Raw genomic sequence first — 19,741 nt, forward strand, 5'->3', positions numbered from 1 at the left:
CTCTTCAAGAAAATTGGCGCTATCAACATTTCATGCAAGGATGGGCAAGATAAAGGACAGAAATGGTATGGACCTAACAGAAGCTGAAGAGATTAAGAAGAGGTGGCAAGAATACACAAAAAAACTGTACAGAGAAGACCTTCACGATCCAGATAATCACGATGGTGTGGTCACTCATCTAGAGCCAGACATCCTGGACTGTGAAGTCAAGTGGGGCTTAGGAAGCATCACTACGAACAAAGCTAGTGGAGTTGATGGAATTTCAGCTGAGCTATTTCAAATCCTAAAACATGCTACTGTTAAAGTGCTGCACTCAGTTTGTCAGCAAGTTTGGAAATCTTAGCAGTGGTCCCACGACTGGAGAAAGTTTTCATTCCAATCCCAAAGAAGGGAAATGCCAAAGAATGTTCGAATGACCGTACAGTTGAGCTCATCTCATATGCTAGCAAGATTAAGCTCAAAATCCTTCAAGCCAGGCTTCAGCAGTCTGTGAACCCAGAACTTCCAGATGCTCAAGCTGGTTTTAGAAAAGTCAGAGGAATCAGAGATCAGATTACCCACATTCATTGGATCATAGAGAAAGGAAGGGAATTCCAGAAAAACACCATCTTCTGCATCATTGACTACACTAAAGCCTTTGACTTTGTGTGGATCACAACAAACTGTGGAAAATCCTTAAAGAGATGGGATTACCAGACCACCAGGAAGCAACAGTTAGAACTGGACATGGAACAATACACTGGTTCCAAATTGGGAAAGGAGTATGTCAAGGCTATACATTGTCACCCTGCTTATTTAACTTATATGCAGAGTACATCATGAGAAATGCTGGGCTGGATGAAGCATGAGCTGGAATCAAGATTGCCAGGAGAAATATCAAGAGTTGGACATGACTGAGCCACTGAACTGAACTGAACTGTGGGCTTCTTAGTCGTTAGGCAGCCCTTGTGTTGATGGGTATGACTGTGTCCTGACTCTGTTTGTTGTTTGGCCTTAGGCATCTCAGCACTGGAGCCTACAGGCTGTTCTTGGCACTAATGAGCCAAGATGGCAACCAGCAGCAGCAGCATTTGCACAGTTGAATGTTCCCCGGTATGTGTGACACCAGTATCTGTGTCATCAGAATCAGCTGCAGCCACCCCCTGCCTCTCCAAGAGACTCCGCAAGACCAGAGATAGGTCTGGCCTAGGCTCCTAGCAAATTCCTGCTTTTCCCATGGATCCTGGTACATGTGAGATTCTGTGTGCCCTTTACAGTGAAGTCTTTACTTTCCCCAGTCCTGTGAAGCTACTACAATTAAGCCCTGCCAGTCTTCAAACCTAATCAAACTGATCACTTGGATCACAGCCTTGTCTAACTCAATGAAATTATGAGCCATGCTAGGTAGGACCACCCAAGACAGAAGGGTCATGGTGAAATTTTGAAAAAATGTGGCCCACTGGAGAAGGAAATGGCAACCACTTCAGTATTTTTGCCTTGAGAACCCCATGAACAGTATGAAAAGGCAAAAAGATATAACACTGAAGGACAAACTCCCCAGGTTGGTAGGAGCCAAATGTGCTACTGGAGAAGAGTGCAGAAACAGCTCCAGAAAGAATGAAGAGGCTGAGCCAAAGAAAAAGAAATGGGGAAAGGAGTGCGTCAGAGCTGTACATTGTCGCCTTGCTTATTTAACTTCTGTGCAGAGTACATCATGCGAAATGCCAGAATAGATGAAGCACACGCTGGAATCAAGACTGCCGAGAGAAATATCAATAACCTCAGATATGCAGATGACGCCATCCTTATGGCAGACAGTGAAGAGGAACTAAAAAGCCTCTTGATGAAAGTGAAAGAGGAAGTGAAAAAGTTGGCTTGAAGCTCAACATTCAGAAAACTAAAGATTATGGCATCTGGTCCCATCACTTCATGGGAAATAGATGGGGAAACAGTGGAAACAGTGGCTGACTTTATTTTGAGGGGCTGAAAAATCACTGCAGATGGTGACTGCAGCCATGAAATTAAAAGACGCTTGCTCCTTGGAAGAAAAGCTATGACCAACCTAGACAGCATATTAAAAAGCAGAGACATTACTTTGCCGACGAAGGTCCATCTAGTTAAGGCCATGATTGTTTCAGTGGTCATGTATGGATGTGAGAGTTGGACCATAAAGAAGCTGATCGCCGAAGAATTGATGCTTTAGAACTGTGGTGTTGGAGAAGACTCTTGAGAGTCCCTTGGATTGCAAGGAGATCCAACCAGTCCATTCTGAAGGAAATCAGTCCTGAATATTCACTGGAAGGACTGATGCTGAAGCTCCAATACTTTGGTCACCTGATGCGAAGAATGGACTCGTTGGAAAAGACCCTGATGCTGGGAAAGATAGAAGGTGGGAGGAGAAGGGGACGGCAGAGGATGAGATGGCTGGATGGCATCATCGACTCAATGCAGATGAGTCTGAGTAAACGCCAGGAGTTGGCGATGGACAGGGAGGCCTGGTGTGCTGCAGTCCCTGGGGTCACAAAGAGTCGGACACGACTGAGCGACTGGACTGAACTTACCCTCCTTTCTTCCCTGAGGGAAACATTGTTTATGATTTACTAAATTGTGGCATATAAATACAACCCTGCTGTGGAGCAATGACAAGAAGAAAACTATGGTGAAGAGTGACAGACAGCGAGAATGGATCTGGCAGTGTTGAGTGAGGGAAGCCAAAACAAGAGCAATTAATACACATTGTGTTACACATATATTTTAATTGTACTTGCATAAAAATAATTGTATACCCATTGTATAATTTTTAAGGCCAAAATTCACCTCATTGCCATTGGAAATTGTTATGGGATTCCTAAAATTTGTTTTTATGCTTATGACTTTAATGTTTTCAGAATAGCATGTCTTCAACAATGAAAAATCAAAGGAATTGGTAGATATGTAGGTAAATATAAATGAATATTGACTCCATGAGACAACAGAGATAATACTTTGCAATTTTCAAAATACATGAAGAAGCCAAGATACTCGACAGCAGTGTGAAGGCTGCAGTAGCCATAGAGTGACGTGCTCTAAGGTCGCTGCGTTGTCTGGGCAATGATTAAAGCATCAGTATTATGCTTCTGCGTTTAAGAATTTTCTGTTAAAGGAGTAAACGAAATGCATATATCCAACATCCAAAACAAAAACCAGAGAGACCTATTGGGATCTGGATAAATTTGGAGGTTGGGGAACCCATAGAATAACTTTGATTCTGGAAACGTCAGGTATTATAACAAATCATCCACTTTAACATGTGTGCCGGGGGGGAAACTGATACCTTCATCCCAGCTTATTTCTTTTACGTATGACTAGTTGACATTTCGTGTCTGTTCCAGTTGAAGTATGCCATAAGGATGAACATGAACAGTTTTTTCCTTGCAGTGGTTGGTCTAATTCTAACTGGAGTTGAAATTACACTCTTTTTATTTAAAGGACAAAGGATTTTTTGGCAAGAAATAAGTACATATTATCTATATTTATTTTTTCTTTTACAATTAGCAACTTTAAATTTGAAAATAAGCTGAGAGAGTTTTGGTGCTGCCCTAATTTGGAAGTGGTAGAGACTGTTAATGCCCATTTGGCATGGCCGCAAACAGTGGCTCCAAATGCCTGAACAGATCCTGAAACTTGCGGCAGCCAGAACTGCAAGAAAGGGCCTCACATGAGACAACTGACACGACAGACAACACGTGTGTGACACGTGTCCTACACGTGTGTTGCTGTTGTGCAGTCGCTCAGTCATGCCCGACTCTGTGCAACCCCGTGGACCGCAGCACGCCAGGCCTCCCTGTCCATCGCCAACTCCTGGAGCTCGCTCAAACTCATGTCCACAGAGTTGGTGATGCCATACAACCATCTCATTCTCTGCCGTCCCCTTCTCCTCCCACCTTCAATCTTTCCCAGCATCAGGGTCTTTTCCAATGAGTCAGCTCTTCGCATCAGGTGGCCAAAGTATTGGCGTTTCAGCTTCAGCTTCAGCCCTTCCAATGAATATTCAGGACTGATCTCCTTTAGAATGGACTGGTTGGATCTCCTTGCAGTCCAAGGGACGCTCAAGAGTCTTCTCCAACACCACAGTTCAAAAGCATCAGTTCTTCAGCGACCAGCCTTCTTTATGGTCCACCTCTCACATCCATACATGACTACGGGAAAAACCACAGCTTTGCTTCCGGATTGTGACTCATCCAGCCAAACATTTCCTATGATACGCTCTGCATATAAGTTAAATAAGGAAGGTGACAATATACAGCCTTGACGCACTCCTTTCCCAATTTGGAACCAGTCTGTTGTCCGGTGCTAATTATTGCTTTTTGTCATGCATACAAGTTCCTCAAGGGCAGGTAAGGTGGTCTGGTATTTCACTCTCTTTAAGAATATTCCACAGTTTGTTGTGTTCCACATGGTCAAAGGCTTTATTTAGCGTAGCTAATCTCAGTGTTCATTGGAAGGACTGATGCGAAAGCTGAAACTCCAATACTTTGCCCACCTCGTGCAAAAAGTTGACTCACTGGAAAAGACTCTGATGCTGGGAGGGATTGAGGGCAGGAGGAGACGGGGACAACAGAGAATGAGATGGCTGGATGGCATCACCCAATCGATGGACATGAGTTTGAGTGAAGTCCGGGAGTTGGTGATGGACAGGGAGGCCTGGTGTGCTGTGATTCATGGGGTCGCAGAGAGTCGGACACGACTGAGCGCCTGGACTGAACTGAACTGAATGAGGCAGAAGGAGATTTATTTTGGAATTCCCTTGGACGGAGGTTCGTGACCTTGTACAGGAGGCAGGGGTCAAGACCATCCCCAAGAAAAAGAAATGCAAAAAGGCAAAGTGGTTGTCTGAGGAGGCCTTACAAATAGCTTTGAATAGAAGAGAAGTGAAAAGCATTTACCCATTTAAATGCAGAGTTCTAAAGAATAGCAAGGAGAGATAAGAACGCCTTCCTCGGTGATCAATGCAAAGAAATAGAGGAAAACAATAGAATGGGAAAGACTAGAGATATCAACAAGAAAATTAGAGATACCAAGGGAAAATTTCATGCAAAGATGGGCACAATAAAGGACAGAAATGGTATGGACCCAACAGAAGCAGAAGAGATTAAGAAGACGTGGCAAGAATACACAGAAGAACTGTACAAAAAACCCTTCACGATCCAGATAATCATGATGGTGTGATCACCAGCCTAGAGCCAGACATCCTGGAATGTGAAGTCAAGTGGGCCTTAGGAAGCATCACCATGAACAAACCTAGTGAAGGTGATGGAATTCCAGTTGAGCTATTTCAAATCCTAAAAAATGATGCTGTTAAAGTACTGTACTCAATATGCCAGCAAATTCTGAAAACTCAGCAATGGCCACAGGACTGGAAAAGGTCAGTTTTCACTCCAATCCTAAAGAAAGGCAATGTCAAAGAATGCTCAAACTACCACACAGTTGCACTCATCTCACATGCGAGCAAAGTAATGCTCAAAATTCTCCAAGCCAGGCTTCAACAGTATGTGAACCGTGAACTTCCAGATGTTCAAGCTGGATTTAGAAAAGGCAGAGGCACCAGAGATCAAATTGCCAACATTGGATCATCAAAAAAGCAAGAGAGTTCCAGAAAAATATCTACTTCTTCTTATTGACTATGCCATAGCCTTTGATTGTGTGGACCACAAGAAACTCTGGAAAATTCTTAAAAAGATGGGAATACCAGACCACCTGACCTGCCTCTAGAGAAGCCTGTATGCAGGTCAGGAAGCAACAGTTAGAATTGGACATGAAACAACAGACTGGTTCCAAATAGGAAAAGGAATATGTCAAGGCTGTATATTGTCACCCTGCTTATTTAACTTATATGCTGAGTACATCATGAGAAACGCTGGGCTGGATGAAGCACAAGTTGGAATCAAGATTGCCGGGAGAAATATCAATAACCTCAGATATGCAGATGACACCACTCTCATGGCAGAAAGCAAGGAAGAACTAAAGAGCCTCTTGATGAAATTGAAAGAGGAGAGTGAAAAAGTTGTCTTAAAGCTCAACATTCAGAAAACTAAGATCATGGCATCTGGTCTGATCACTTCATGGCAAATAGATGGGGAAACAATGGAAACAGTGAGAGACTTTATTTTCTTGGGCTGAAAATCAGTGCAGACGGTGATTGCAGCCATGAAATTAAAAGACACTTGCTCCTCGGAAGAAAAGTTATGACCAACCTCGACAGCATATTAAAAAGCAGAGACATTACATTGCCAACAAAGGTTCGTCTAGTCAAAGCTATGGTTTTTCCAGTAGTCATGGAACATAAAGAAAGTTGCACGCCGAAGAACTGATGGTTTTGAACTGTGGTGTTGGAGAAGACTCTTGAGAGTCCTTGGACTGCAAGAAGATCCAACCAGTCCATCCTAAAGGAAATCAGTCCTGAATATTCATTGGAAGGACTGATGCTGAAGCTGAAGCTCCAATACTTTGGCAACCTGATGAGAAGAACTGACTCATCTGAAAAACCCCTGATGCTGGGAAAGATTGAAGGCGGGAGGAGAAGGGGACGACAGAGGGTGAGATGGTTGGATAGCATCACCGACTCAATGGACATGAGTTTGAGTAAACTCCGGGAGTTGGTGGTAGACAGGGAGGCCTGGCATGCTGCAGTCCATGGGGTCACAAAGAGTTGAACTCGGCTGAGCAACTGAACTGAACTGAATTACACTGCTCTCTCTCTGATCCAGCAGATGTTGGTTCTTCTGCCTTTTCTAAACCCAGCTTTTACATCTCAACTTTGTTGGGTTCATGTACTGTTGAAGACTTTTGAGCATTAGTTGGCTAGCGTATGAAATGAGTGCAATTGTATGGTAATTTGAACATTCTTTGGCATTTCCTTTCTTTGGGACTGGAATGAAAACTAACCTTTTCTAGTCCTGTGGCCACTTTTGAGTTTTTCAAATTTGCTAGCATATTGAGTGCTACACTTTAACAGCATCATCTTATAGGATATGAAGTAGCTCAGCTGGAATTCCATCACCTCCACTAGCTTTGTTCATAGGAATGCTTCCTAAGGCCCACTTGACTTCACACTCCAGCATGTCTGCCTCTAGATGAGTGACCACACCATCATCATTTTGGCCATTAAGACCTTTTTTTTTTTTACAGTTCTTCTGTGTCTTCTTAATCTCCTCTGCTTCTGTTAGGTCCTTGCTGTTTTTGCCCTTTATTGTGCCCATCATTGCAGAAAATGATCCCTTGGTATCTCCAGTTTCCTTAAAAAGATTTCTAGTCTTTCCCATTCTGTACCTATATAATAAAATACCAAAATCTAGATTATTGAGATTCAGATGATGGATAGGCCTCAAATGAAGAGTATTACGTAAAATCCCCTTTATAGAAAATACCCTTACGTAAAGGCCTCAAATAAAGGGCATTACATTAAATAAGTGATGGACAGGGAGGCCTGGCGTGCTGTGATTCATGGGGTCGCGGAGAGTCGGACACGACTGAGCGACTGAACTGAACTGATAATAAACTAATTATCTAGATCATTGAGATTCAGATGAAGGATAGGGTGAAGACACAAAAACCTTCAAAAGGACACCTCTTCGAAACAGACACAGCCCCGAGGTTGGCAAGCACGCTGAGACATTGTGCTGCTATCCCTGTCTCCATGAAGCCTGTTACCGTGCCTGGAAATTAACGTGCATCTAATGTGTTAATTGAATGAATGAATGTTCTTAATCAAAAATCCATCAGATAATATTTCCATTAGCATAGGAAATACTCCTGAGAGTTGGTAATCAGAAATTCTCTGGATGCCATAAATAGTTAAATTCTAAGTCCCCTGAATATGCCATGAATTCACCTTATCTTAACATGCCACTAACCATTTGGTTTTAAACTAAATATATGGAATCCAGAAGTTGAAATGGAAGAAAAACAAGCTTTTTGGTACTTGGTTAAATTTACAGAAGGTTCCCAATTTCTTAAAGTTATGAAAGCGTGTATGTTAGTCCACTAATGCTTCAGGATCTCAAAAACCTGGTAGAATTAGGACAAAGAAGTTGAATTCTTTTCCAGCGAATTTTCAGGACAAATTAGGACAAATATTCACAGTCCAGGTATTTTACTATCATAAACATCATTGGCATCTTTGTCATCTTGTTGCTTAGTCACTTAGTCGTGTCGAACTCTTTGCGACTCCATGGACTACCGCCTGCTAGGCTCCCCTGTCCATGGAATTCTCCAGGCAAGGATACTGGAATGGGTTGCCATTCCCTTCTCCATCTGTCATCTGAGTGCTGCACTTATATTTTATGACACCATGTGCATGGCATGCCTTACGGAGCAGAGGCAAAGCCTTAAACATTCTACGTGAGACCCATCAGATGTTCATATCTCTTTTTCAGTGTCCTAATGCTTTATTGATGTGATGTTTATTATAACACATATGTGAAGGTTCTGCTTTTGTCTGTAATAGGAATAAATAAATAAAAACACTTTAAATTACTTCAGTGAGCAGCTAGCTTCTAGGCCTTAGAAAGTATCACTCACATGTGCACAGACACAAAGAGGTACAAAACAAAGGCCTAACGAATCACAGGCTATGCACAGGTCTGCCTGCCACACTTCTAAAAGCTCATTTTGTTATACAGTGTGACAGAACTTCCTATCAAGCAAATGTAATGACAAGAGTATTTTGAAGAGTGATGGCTCCTCATGACAAAAGCTGTTGATATTAATGAGATATAGTGAGAACTGAAACACTGTCGGGTCAGATAAAGTATGGAAAAGCGTGTAGAATAAGTTTGATCATGTTAATTCCCAAAAGCCATTTTTCATGACTGTTACTGGGACAAGCCATACTCTGTGTTCCCAGTTGCTAGCGTGATCATTTGTGCATAACAGGTTCATTCCCAGATGCCAGAGGTCTGAAGCTCCATGAATATGTTGTTCAGGGCTCCGTATCAGACACAGCAAGCTCTAAGACCAGGAACTCGTCACCACAGCCTCTTCTTGACGGTATACCAATTTGGAAATTACAGGGTCTAAGCTTCTTTCCTTCTGGGAGGCTTCTCTATGAAAATTTGCCCACATGATCCCCAACAACCAGCTCTGTCAAAAACCAGTTCTGTTTACCAAAGAGCATCTTTGTTCAGGCTCTCAGTACCTGTTCTTCTAAGTGAAAGTCACTCAGTCATGTCTGACTCTTTGCAACCGCATGGATCATACAGTCGATGGGATTCTCCAGACCAGAATACTGGAGTAGGAAGCCTTTCCTTTCTCCAGGGGTCTTCCCAACCCAGGGATCGAACCCAGGTCTCCCGAATTGCAGGTGGCTTCTTTACCAACTGAGCCACAAGGGAAGCCGAAGAATACTGGAGAGGGTAGCCTGTCCCTTCTCCAGCAGATCTTCCTGACCCAGGAATCAAACCACGGTCTCCTGCATTGCAGGAAGATTCTTTACCAACTGAGCCACCAGGGCAGCCCGTAAGTGTTCAAGAAAGAGTCAGAAAAGATCTGCCCAAGTAACTTTCTGAATCTTTCCAGGCAAAGAAATGCAGCAACTTCTTGATAAAAACAGTTATTTTTTCTCCATTGGCACTCAGCTACATATTTTAATACTAAATCTGTTTTCATGATAAATGTTGACTAAAGATACATGTATACATAATATAAGATGTAATAAATTATAAATGAATTATTTTTTAATATTGTATCTTATTCCACATAAGTTTGAAAGAGGTTAAATATCTATAAATTATAACACAATTGAAATTAATTTAAAATGAGCAAGTATTAAGGAAATGTTTATTAGCTTCCATTTTTACAAATATATAGTATGGTTTTGTAATTAGTTTGAAAGAAAATTGCTAGACCATTTCTTATCTACAAAAAAAATTAATTCAGGGTGGTTCAATCCTACATATTAAATTATTTCAACATATGCAGTTTGAAGTATGTTCCTTACAAAATCATTAGGAAAATAATAATGTAAATATTTAGGTTTTAAGATCCTATGAATTTTCAAATTTGAGTCACCTTGCTATAAGCTCCCTGATAGGCAAAGTGAAAATGAGACTCAGTCATTACGCCCAGCCCACCCTCTCTGTCCATGAAAATGGGCTTCCCAGGTGGCTTAGCAGTAAAGAATCCTCCTGCAACCCCATGAATCACAGCACGCCAGGCCTCCCTGTCCATCACCAACTCCCGGAGTTCACTCAAACTCACCTCCATCGAGTCGGTGATGCCATCCAGCCATCTCACTCTCTGTCATCCCCTTCTCCTCCTGCCCCCAATCCCTCCCAGCATCAGAGTCTTTTCCAGTGAGTCAACTCTTCACATGAGGTGACCATAGTATTGGAGTTTCAGCTTCAACATCAGTCCTTCCAATGAACACCGAGGACTGATCTCCTTTAGAATTGACTGGTTGGATATCCTCGCAGTCCAAGGGACTCTCAAGAGTCTTCCCCAGCACCACAGTTCAAAAGCATCAATTCTTTGGCTATCAGCTTTCTTCACAGTCCAATTCTCACATCCATACATGACCATGGGAAAAACCATAGCCTTGACTAGGCTGGACCTTTCTTGACAAAGTAATGTCTCTGCTTTTTAATATGCTATCTAGGTTGGTCATAACTTTCCTTCCACGGAGTAAGCGTCTTTTAATTTCATGGCTGCAGTCACCATCTGCAGTGATTTTGGAGTCCCCCAAAATAAAGTCTATCACTGTTTCCATTTTTTCCCCATCTATTTCCCATGAAGTGATGGGACTGGATGCCATGAGCTTAGTTTTCTGAATATTGAGCTTCAAGCCAACCTTTTCACTCTCCTCTTTCAATTTCATCAAGAGGCTCTTCAGTTCTTCTTCACTTTCTGCCATAAGGGTGGTGTCATCTGCATATCTGAGGTTATTGATATTTCTCCCGGCAATCTTGATTCCAGCTTGTGCTTCTTCCAGCCCAGCATTCCTCATGATGTACTCTGCATATAAGTTAAATAAGCAGGGTGACAATATACAGCCTTGACCTACTCCTTTTCTTATTTGGAACCAGTCTGTTGTTCCACGTCCAATTCTAACTGTTGCTTCCTGACCTGCATACAGGTTTCTCAAGAGGCAGGTCAGGTGGTCTGGTATTCCCATCTCTTAAGTTAGTTCAGTTCAGTTCAGTCGCTCAGTCGTGTCCGACTCTTTGCGACCCCATGAATCACACAGCACGCCAGGCCTCCCTGTCCATCACTTTCAGAGTTTCCATCTCTTTAGCAAGCTGCTAATCAGATAAAAGAAATGCCTCAAGACAGAGAGCTGCTCCAGAGCCCTCTCCCACAACGTGCATTTTGAGATAGAATGGCAGAGGGGAGTCTTCTCCGGTCATAAAACAATTGACTTGAATCTTGAAGAAAAGCAGATTTTCAAGCAAATACAAATTTTCATTAACATAGTTTAAGAAAAACATTTCCATGAGTAAGCATACTGGTTTGCTGAGCCATTATCAGCTCAAGGTTTGAGAAAAAGGTTAGTTTTAGGCAGAACTGATTTTGAGGAAAAGCAGATTCCAAAGCAAATACATAGTTTCATTAACATAGTTTAGGAAAAACATTTCCATAAGAAAAACGCATTAGTTTAGTGAGCCATTAGCTTCTCAAAGTTAAGTTCTATCCTAGTCAAGGCTATGGTTTTTCCCGTGGTCATGTATCGATGTGAGAGTTGGAGTGTGAAGAAAGCTGATCGCCGAAGAATTGATGCTTTTGAACTGTGGTGCTGGAGAAAACTCTTGAGAGTCCCTTGGACTGCAAGGAAATCCAACCAGTCCATTCTAAAGGAGATCAATCCTGGGTGTTCATTGGAAGGACTGATGCTAAAGCTGAAACTCCAATACTTTGGCCACCTCATGTGACGAGTTGACTCACTGGTAAAGATTCTGATGCTGGGAAGGATTGGGGGCGGGAGGAGAAGGGGACGACAGAGAGTGAGATGGCTGGATGGCGTCACCGACTCGATGGACATGAGTTTGAGTGAACTCCGGGAGTTGCTGATGGACAGGGAGGCCTGGCGTGCTGTGATTCATGGGGTCGCAAAGAGTCGGACACGACTGAGCGACTGAACTGAACTGAAGTGTCGTCATGGCAACACAGGGTTAGAGGAGCCTCCTTTAATCTGGTGTAAAGAAAATGAACGTCTGCCACTTGTAGTGTATTCCTCCTGCTGCTTGGGGACCCCTGTTCTTCCTACCTGAGTGTTAACTCTTTTAAAACTTTTGCATAAAGTGCCTAGAAATTGTGAACCAACAATGCTGCTTCTTAGTGGTCTAGTTTGATCAAAAGATAAAGCCTGGAGAGCTGGAGAATTAATGAGATTATATACTCCAAGTATTTCATAAATAAATCTTGGATCATTGATAAGAATTGGTTGTTAGGCCATTCTCAGGTATATGTTATTCTGGAATAACTCAAACATGAAGATACTTGTAATGGCCTGAAAGTTGTAAAAATTAGAAAAGATGATAGGAAGTTTTATGTTTTTTAATGTAATTTGAAGAGCAATGTTTTCATACAGATGAATGGTGAGCCTTGATTAACTCTGAAATATTTATAGTTATAGCTGAGACTTTTTTAAGCCCACATTCCAGCATATAAATGAAGTTTCAAATATGTTACACCATAAATCATGTGCAAAAATATTTTAACTGAAATTTGGAGGGGAGGATTACATCACTCAAGTCAGGCTTAAGGAAACAATAACACTATTTTTAAAAATAGATTCAAGGATCCTAACTTTCTAGTCATCTTGCTGGGAAAATTAGTGGTAAAATTAATCTAAAATAACTAAAGAGTATTCATTCAGCAACACATAATGCTAAAAAAATAAAGTGGACACAGGAAATGCATGAAATTATTAGGCAAGACAGTGAAATTGAGGGACATTCACCCAAATCGTTGTTTAAAAACAACTGATATCAAATATTCTTAGTGGTAATCATTAACATGACCAGTTATCAGTGTAGACCACTCCTACTTTGTGACAATTAAACAATGTCTTTAGCATTTAGAACACCTATCCTCTGCTCCATGTAAAGTATGCCTACATATCTTCCAAAAGGTATTCCAACTATTAGAATATCGTTTCAAACCTAAGAGAGACCATACATAGACCGCTTTATGCTACTGCTTATCAGATCTTTATTACCTGTCAGAAAATCGATTTCCGCTCATCCCAATCCTGTCATATTCATAAAGATCACCAATTCTGATAAATACATGCAGTATAATCCAGTTTGCTCCAGTCTGCAAAGAATGAAAAGAGGCCTAAGTGGTTTTCTTGAATATTGTTACTAACAGGGTAGGGTGGAAAAGTGCACACGGAAAATAATCTGGTAGTACTTACCATGAACCAGTTTTCTTGAAATCCATTTCAATCATTCAAAAGATGAAAAGACTTCTATGAGCCAAAAATGTGTAGCAAACTTGAATGAACTATATTTCTATATATTCAGTTCATTTCAGTCGCTCAGTCGTGTCCGACTCTTTGCGACCCCGTGAATCACAGCACGCCAGGCCTCCCTGTCCATCACCAGCTCCCAAGTTCACTCAAACTCATGTCCATCTATATATATTAGGTTGGTACAAAAGTAATGACGGTTTAACATTGAACTTCACTGATTGATATTGGAATATATTCTTAAATATTATAAACATTATATAGATACTAAGTATCTAAACCATAAAGATTTTAAATAAATGAAAATAAAGTTTAGGGCATAATATTAAATGGAACAAATGGGATAATATACCATTTACAACTACACCAATGTGATGGAAACACAGAAATGAGATACAGAAAGTTTGAACCTGGGATTCTGGGAGCCATCAGAACTAGGGTGGGAGACACCGCATAGCAGGGGTGGGGTGAGGAGAGAAGGGGGCCTGGAAGCAAGCTCTCAGTCCCTCCACTCTTCAGGACTACTGACCTTGCCATGCTAACCCCTTCAGGTCACATTTTCCTCTAAGATGAGACTAATGCTTCCAATCACAAAAAGTTGATGAGTGAACTCAACGATAATGCATATAAAATGCATAGCATAAATGTCTAGCCATATAGTATTCAAAAAACAAAACAAAACATCTGTTGTTACAATTATTATCATGTAAGCAGGTCAAAACCATCATAATTTTATTAAGATGGTAGAATATTACAGGTAAAGTTTTCTATTTGGTAAACATTTTACAATTGTGTATTACCTTGATGATGTGAAAATTTTTAAAAATGTAAAGGTCTGTGAAGAATATAGAATTGTTTTTTGTATTTAGAAAACTGCAATGATTCTTTCTCTGTATTTGTGGATATTCTCCATCATGGAATTGATCATGGCAAGGAAAGTGGTCAAATGGGGGAATGAAGCATTTTATCATCACAGATATGTAATATGTAAGTATTTATCTGGTGAATTAGGAAGTACTGGCTTCTGTTATGAACCCATCAAGGGGATTAAGGTTTCAGCAGGAATTGTTTGACTTGCTGTTGTCTCTGAATAGTGAATATGAGCTGCAGCTTTCTGGATTCCATATGTCTAGAGAGCAACGAAGATAAACAGTTCTCTTCAGATAAAATTTTAGGATTGGGGTGTATGTGTGTCTTCATGAGAAAGTAGAGTAGGAGATGCGTCCTTTTCTGCCTGGAGCCTGTTTTATTTGAAGTACAGTCCTAAGGAGAGAGATCCGCTGGGTGTGTGGCCTCTAATTATCAAGTAAAGTTTAGATCCCTGAGAGTCGGGTGCCTCCGAGCAGAAGGAAGATACGAGCGAGAAGTGGGTAGTGACAGGTCCCTTTGTCAAGCACGGCAGGTCCTGGGAAAACAGTGATAGCAGACCATCCACCTCTCTGCTCCAGTGTCTCCTGGGGATCAGCCAACAGCAGCCTTGGCTTTCAGACTCATTCACAACTCACTGAAAGTGGGTCAGCCTTCGATGGGAGAGAAGGAATGGAAACAATGAACTCAAATTATGTGATGGTAGAGCAAGACAACCTCAGGTCAGAGCTGTGGACTGGCAGCTGGGAAAGCTGCAAGCCCTGGCTAGTCAGCATTCACAAAGCTCTGCTCTGCCGGGACAGTTGGGATTTGCATGATGCATTTTAAAATAATCCTAAATAAAGGAAAGCCTCTCAGAAGGATATTTAGCATATGGCTGGACACCTATCAATAGTGAGGCTAAAGATTTAGGTAACATTTTAAAGGCATCAGCTACCAAGAGACCTGGACATGGAACAACAGACTGGTTCCAAACTGGGAAAGGAGTACGTCAAGGTTGTATATTGTCACCCTGCTTATTTATCTTATATGCAGAGTACATCATCCGAAATGCTGGGCTGGATGAAGCACAAGCTGGAATCAAGATTGCCAGGAGAAATACCAATAACCTCAGATATGCAGATGACAACACCCTTATGGCAGAAAGCGAAGAACTAAAGAGCCTCTTGATGAAAGTGAGGAAGTTGGCTTAAACCTCAACATTCAGAAAACTAAGATCATGGCATCCAATCCCATCACTTCATGGCAAATAGATGGGGAAACAATGGAAACAGTGACAGACTTTATTTTGGGGGCTCCAAAGTCACTGCAGATGGTGATGCAGCCATGAAACTAAAAGACACGTGCTCCTTGCAAGAAAAGCTATGACAACCTAGACAGCATATTAAAAAGCAGAGGCAGTACTTTGCCAACAAAGGTCTATCTAGTTAAAGCTGTGGTTTTTCCAGTGGTCATGTGTGGATGTGAGAATTGGACTATAGAGAAGGCTGAGTGTGAAAGAATTGATGCTTTTGAACTGTGGTGCTGGAGAAGACTCTTGAGAGTCCCTTGGACTGCAAGGAGATCCAACCAGTGCATCCTAAAGGAGATCAGTCCTGGGTGTTCATTGGAAGGACTGAGGCTGAAGCTGAAACTCCAATACTTTGGCCACCTGATGCGAAGAGCTGATTCATTTGAAAAGACCCTGATGCTGGGAAAGATTGAAGGCAGGAGGAGAAGGGGATGACAGAGGATGAGATGGTTGCATGGCATCACCAACTCGATAGACATGAGTTTGAATAAACTCCAGGAGTTGGTGATGGACAGGGAGGCCTGGCGTGCTGCAGTCCATGGGGTCACAAAGAGTTGGACACAACTAAGCAACTGAACTGAACTGACCAAGAGACCAAGATCTCTAAGATCTGTATTTTTCAGAATGAAATTCAGTCCGCATGCTGAGATAAAATATATCTGGGGCTGTATCAATAAAGATATAGCCACAGAACAGGAAGGAAAAGAAGGAAATAGCTAAGTCCCTACCCAAGAACACAGATGTTAACATCTATCATTTCAGTTCCCTACATACATTTACGCAATGTATCAGGTTAATTCAGAACAGAAATAATTTAACTTTGAAAACCTTCATAAGGAGAAGACAAATCTAACCAGGGCGGGGAGCCTGGTGAGGCTGAGATGCAGTGTTGGGGAGGCATGGGCCCAGCAGCGGCCACTGGGTAGGTCCCAGGTCCTCAGGCGGTGAGTGACGCTGGCTGAAGCTGGAATCGCGGGGCGTGGTGAAGAGGAAAACAGAAGTGAGAGATGTTGAGGAGACAGTAACACAAGAATCCTCTATTTGGACTTGAGAGTGGCTCTCAAGCTCCCTCATCCATGCAATCAAACGGGTGATGGGAGGTGCTCCATTTTTAAGTGAAAATGTTTTACCATATAGCCTTGTGTAAGATCACACTGCACAACATGTGGATTTGAAACACTTGTGTATTGTCATATGATGATTGGCATAAATAAGATCTAGTCTCTTCATAAGTTTGATGATTAGGATGTAATACTGTTGTCTGTATCCAGTGCACCGTGCCAAAGTTTGCAAGCTAATTTCAGTCCCTGGGTCCCTAAGTCTTGACCCTATTGTGGAGAGCTGGTTTATGGGAAAGAGAGGATCAATCGACCATGGAATATGAGGAACAAGGGAGAGTCATCAGGAAAATTCTGGATGTAAAAGTGCGTTTTGTGTGTCGTTTACGCTTATACCACAACAAATGCCACTGGACAAAGTACAATTTTGTGCTGACTGCAATGAAGTAATCAACTACTTTCCATTTATTCTAAATTCTTTTATTGCATAGTAACCATGAAGCATAGCATTAAGTTCTTAATAGTTTAAATTTGATTTGTTTGATCAGAAAAAATAAATAAAAAATAAATAGATAATAAAATAAATAATAAAAAAATAAACATCCTTGTGTGTCTAGTGTAGAGGTTTAGTGTTTATAAAGCATGGTCACTGGTTTCTAACCCAAAAGAAAAGAAAAACATCAAAAGCAAAATGTGTTGATTCCTGAGGGGAGAAACCTTCAACGGTGAGGCAGTTCCCATCCACATCCCTTCCAGAATGACCCCCAAAATCCTGTAGTCCTACATAGACAGTCCTCTCTAATCAGTTTTTCAGATGTGAGCCTATCTGTTCAGAGACGAGATGACTCAGGAAGAGGCTTAGAGTCTCTCAGAGTCCAAGTGAGAACTGCCATTCTTAGTCAGGAGCAAGCCAAGAAGGACAGAGGTGAGTTAGACTTACCTGACACAACTGAGTCCTCCCTGTGGGTCCCTGTGTGCTATGTCTCTGAATCACCGTACAAAACCGGGAAGAACTTGAAAGGTTATTTAGTAGGAAAATTCAATGACTTAGAATAAGACCATTTAAAAAAATGTATTAACGATCAATCCACTAACACTTCGCTTATCAGGTCCTTGATACAAGAAGTTCCTTTTATTACATACTAAAGAACAGAACCATCAGGGCCTCGGTCCAGAGTGAAAAAGTTTAATGTCACCAAAAGTACAAGCGGCTTTCTTAAAACCTTTTTAATAAAGTTTGTCCTGTTGTTTCTTTTTCACCATCCTGTAAATAAACATTAAAATGGATGACTCGGTTTGTATTCTCTGTGGGGGATGTTGAATGTAACGCTTTCTCGGTTTGGATCTGGTCATCTTGAGTTAAAGAGTTATTTCATCCAGTAACCCACAGCCTGGACCTTCTTTCCCCAGCAGAGATCCCAGAGCAAAAAGAAGCAAAACCTATTTGAAAGTAATACACTTCGAAGACACCACCAGATTCCAAAGGAAGAAGGAGAAAGTGAACAGACATGTTTCAGGAGCAAACCCCAGAAAGACCAGAAAGGGAGGAGCTCAACTGGTGAAGATTCCTGTGACCCTTGGGGCTAGTCGGGGACATCAGAGCGTCCCCATTTCCAGATCTGAGGTCCAGTGGATCAGAATACAGGGGAAAAACTACTGAGACTCCTTCAGTGGATCCTTCACCCACCAAACGAGACTTCAGAAACCCAGCTTGCTCTGGCAAGTGACCTTGACCAAGGAACATGTGTGAAAGCAGTTAAAGCGGTATTGTCGAGTGGTAAGATGATGATTTTATACACATATAGATATGCCTGAGGAAAACTAATATAAATACTTACATAGGAAACTAAATCCACATTAGCCTATGATTGAGAGCTAGCTTTTTGAACCTCAATTTTGGGAAAAGGGAAAAGAAGACTTTTCACAGCATTACAGAAAAACAAATTTGGAGAAAAATAAACATAACAAAAACTTCCACCTTGAAGTCATTCCCTCAGGATAATATTGAGCATGTTCATATTTAATACTGATGTGAATTTTATGCTTGCTAGACATCTAGCTTATTAACTCTTCCCCGTGTTCTTAGCCTGATACACACTGTTAGCTGTCAGATCGGTCTTGCCATACGCCTTCCCCAAACCCAGAGGCAAAACCTCATATCCCTTAAGGCAAAGAATCAACTAACAAAATTGTGTTTTAGATGTAGCAAATCTGAGCCATGGAGAAGTTGTGCTTAAACCATGATACAGATGGTTCAAGGCTTAGAGACTCATTGATCTCCCAGCAGAAAGAGAGCCTTGAAAGTAGTATTCCTCTTGTTCGACATTATGAAAATCCGTGTGGGGAACAGGGATTCATTTTCCCTTGTGGGTTGCTCTGGAGAGGGAAACAGTCCAGAGTCTGTGTTTTATTGAATACTCAGGATTCAGAGATCCACTAATGATCCCAAGTGTCTCACACACTCATGACCAGATGGACTGGCAAAAAAGCACCAGTTTAGCCATAGACTCTTAAAAAAGATTTTCTTCAGCCTGGAAAGAAAGTGGCAAGAACATTAATGCTCTGATGGCTCACACACAGTGGTTACTGCAAGCACCAGCTCAGAGTGAAAACTTAGAGCCGGCAGTCCCTTTTTCTGTTTTCCAGAAATAAGTTGTAAAGAAGCAAAGTTCTTCCAACTCAGAGGGATCGCTGTGCTGAGGCTTGCCTGGCTATGGGGTAGTATATAAAATATGCTTGATTTCCACATGGGAAAAAGAAAGAATGAAGGGGGAAAAGGCCCCAGGGAGAGGGACAAGTTCAAAGTAGGCATGATAACAACAAGATGGAGTCAGGGAGGAAGCATAATGTTGATGGGATAAAATTTTAAATCCCGACTCAAAATCATTATTTCATCGTTAACAGTAAAATAAGCATAAACTATAAGATCCCCATAGTCTTCAGTAGTCTTTCTGGGGTCAACGATAGTACTAAGCATGTTGTATTCTAAATACATGTTTCTGAGTGTTACTCCTCAGGGAACATGTGGAAAGTTGCTTAGCTTGCCTTGAGGGAGAAAGCATGTCTCAATCCCCTGTGTCTTTATCAAGTTAAGAAAGACTG

At 41.6% G+C, this 19,741-nt stretch overlaps 1 protein-coding gene across 1 annotated transcript in view; it reads left to right on the forward strand.

Moving 5' to 3' along the window:
- LOC148775791 (membrane-spanning 4-domains subfamily A member 12-like) overlaps positions 1-19,741 on the forward strand; it is a 31,098-nt gene that overhangs the window by 7,443 nt on the left and 3,914 nt on the right. Inside the window, exons 4-6 of the mRNA XM_088843434.1 lie at positions 3,351-3,463; positions 4,661-4,667; positions 14,293-14,410. Coding sequence (XP_088699560.1) covers positions 3,351-3,463; positions 4,661-4,667; positions 14,293-14,410 — 238 coding nt within the window. The remainder of the gene's footprint in view (positions 1-3,350; positions 3,464-4,660; positions 4,668-14,292; positions 14,411-19,741) is intronic.

The sequence above is a fragment of the Moschus berezovskii genome, chromosome 14 (assembly GCF_049115385.1).
Source record: "Moschus berezovskii isolate FMDL1 chromosome 14, NW_MosBer_1.0, whole genome shotgun sequence".
In the NCBI taxonomy this organism is placed as follows: Eukaryota; Metazoa; Chordata; class Mammalia; order Artiodactyla; family Moschidae; genus Moschus; species Moschus berezovskii.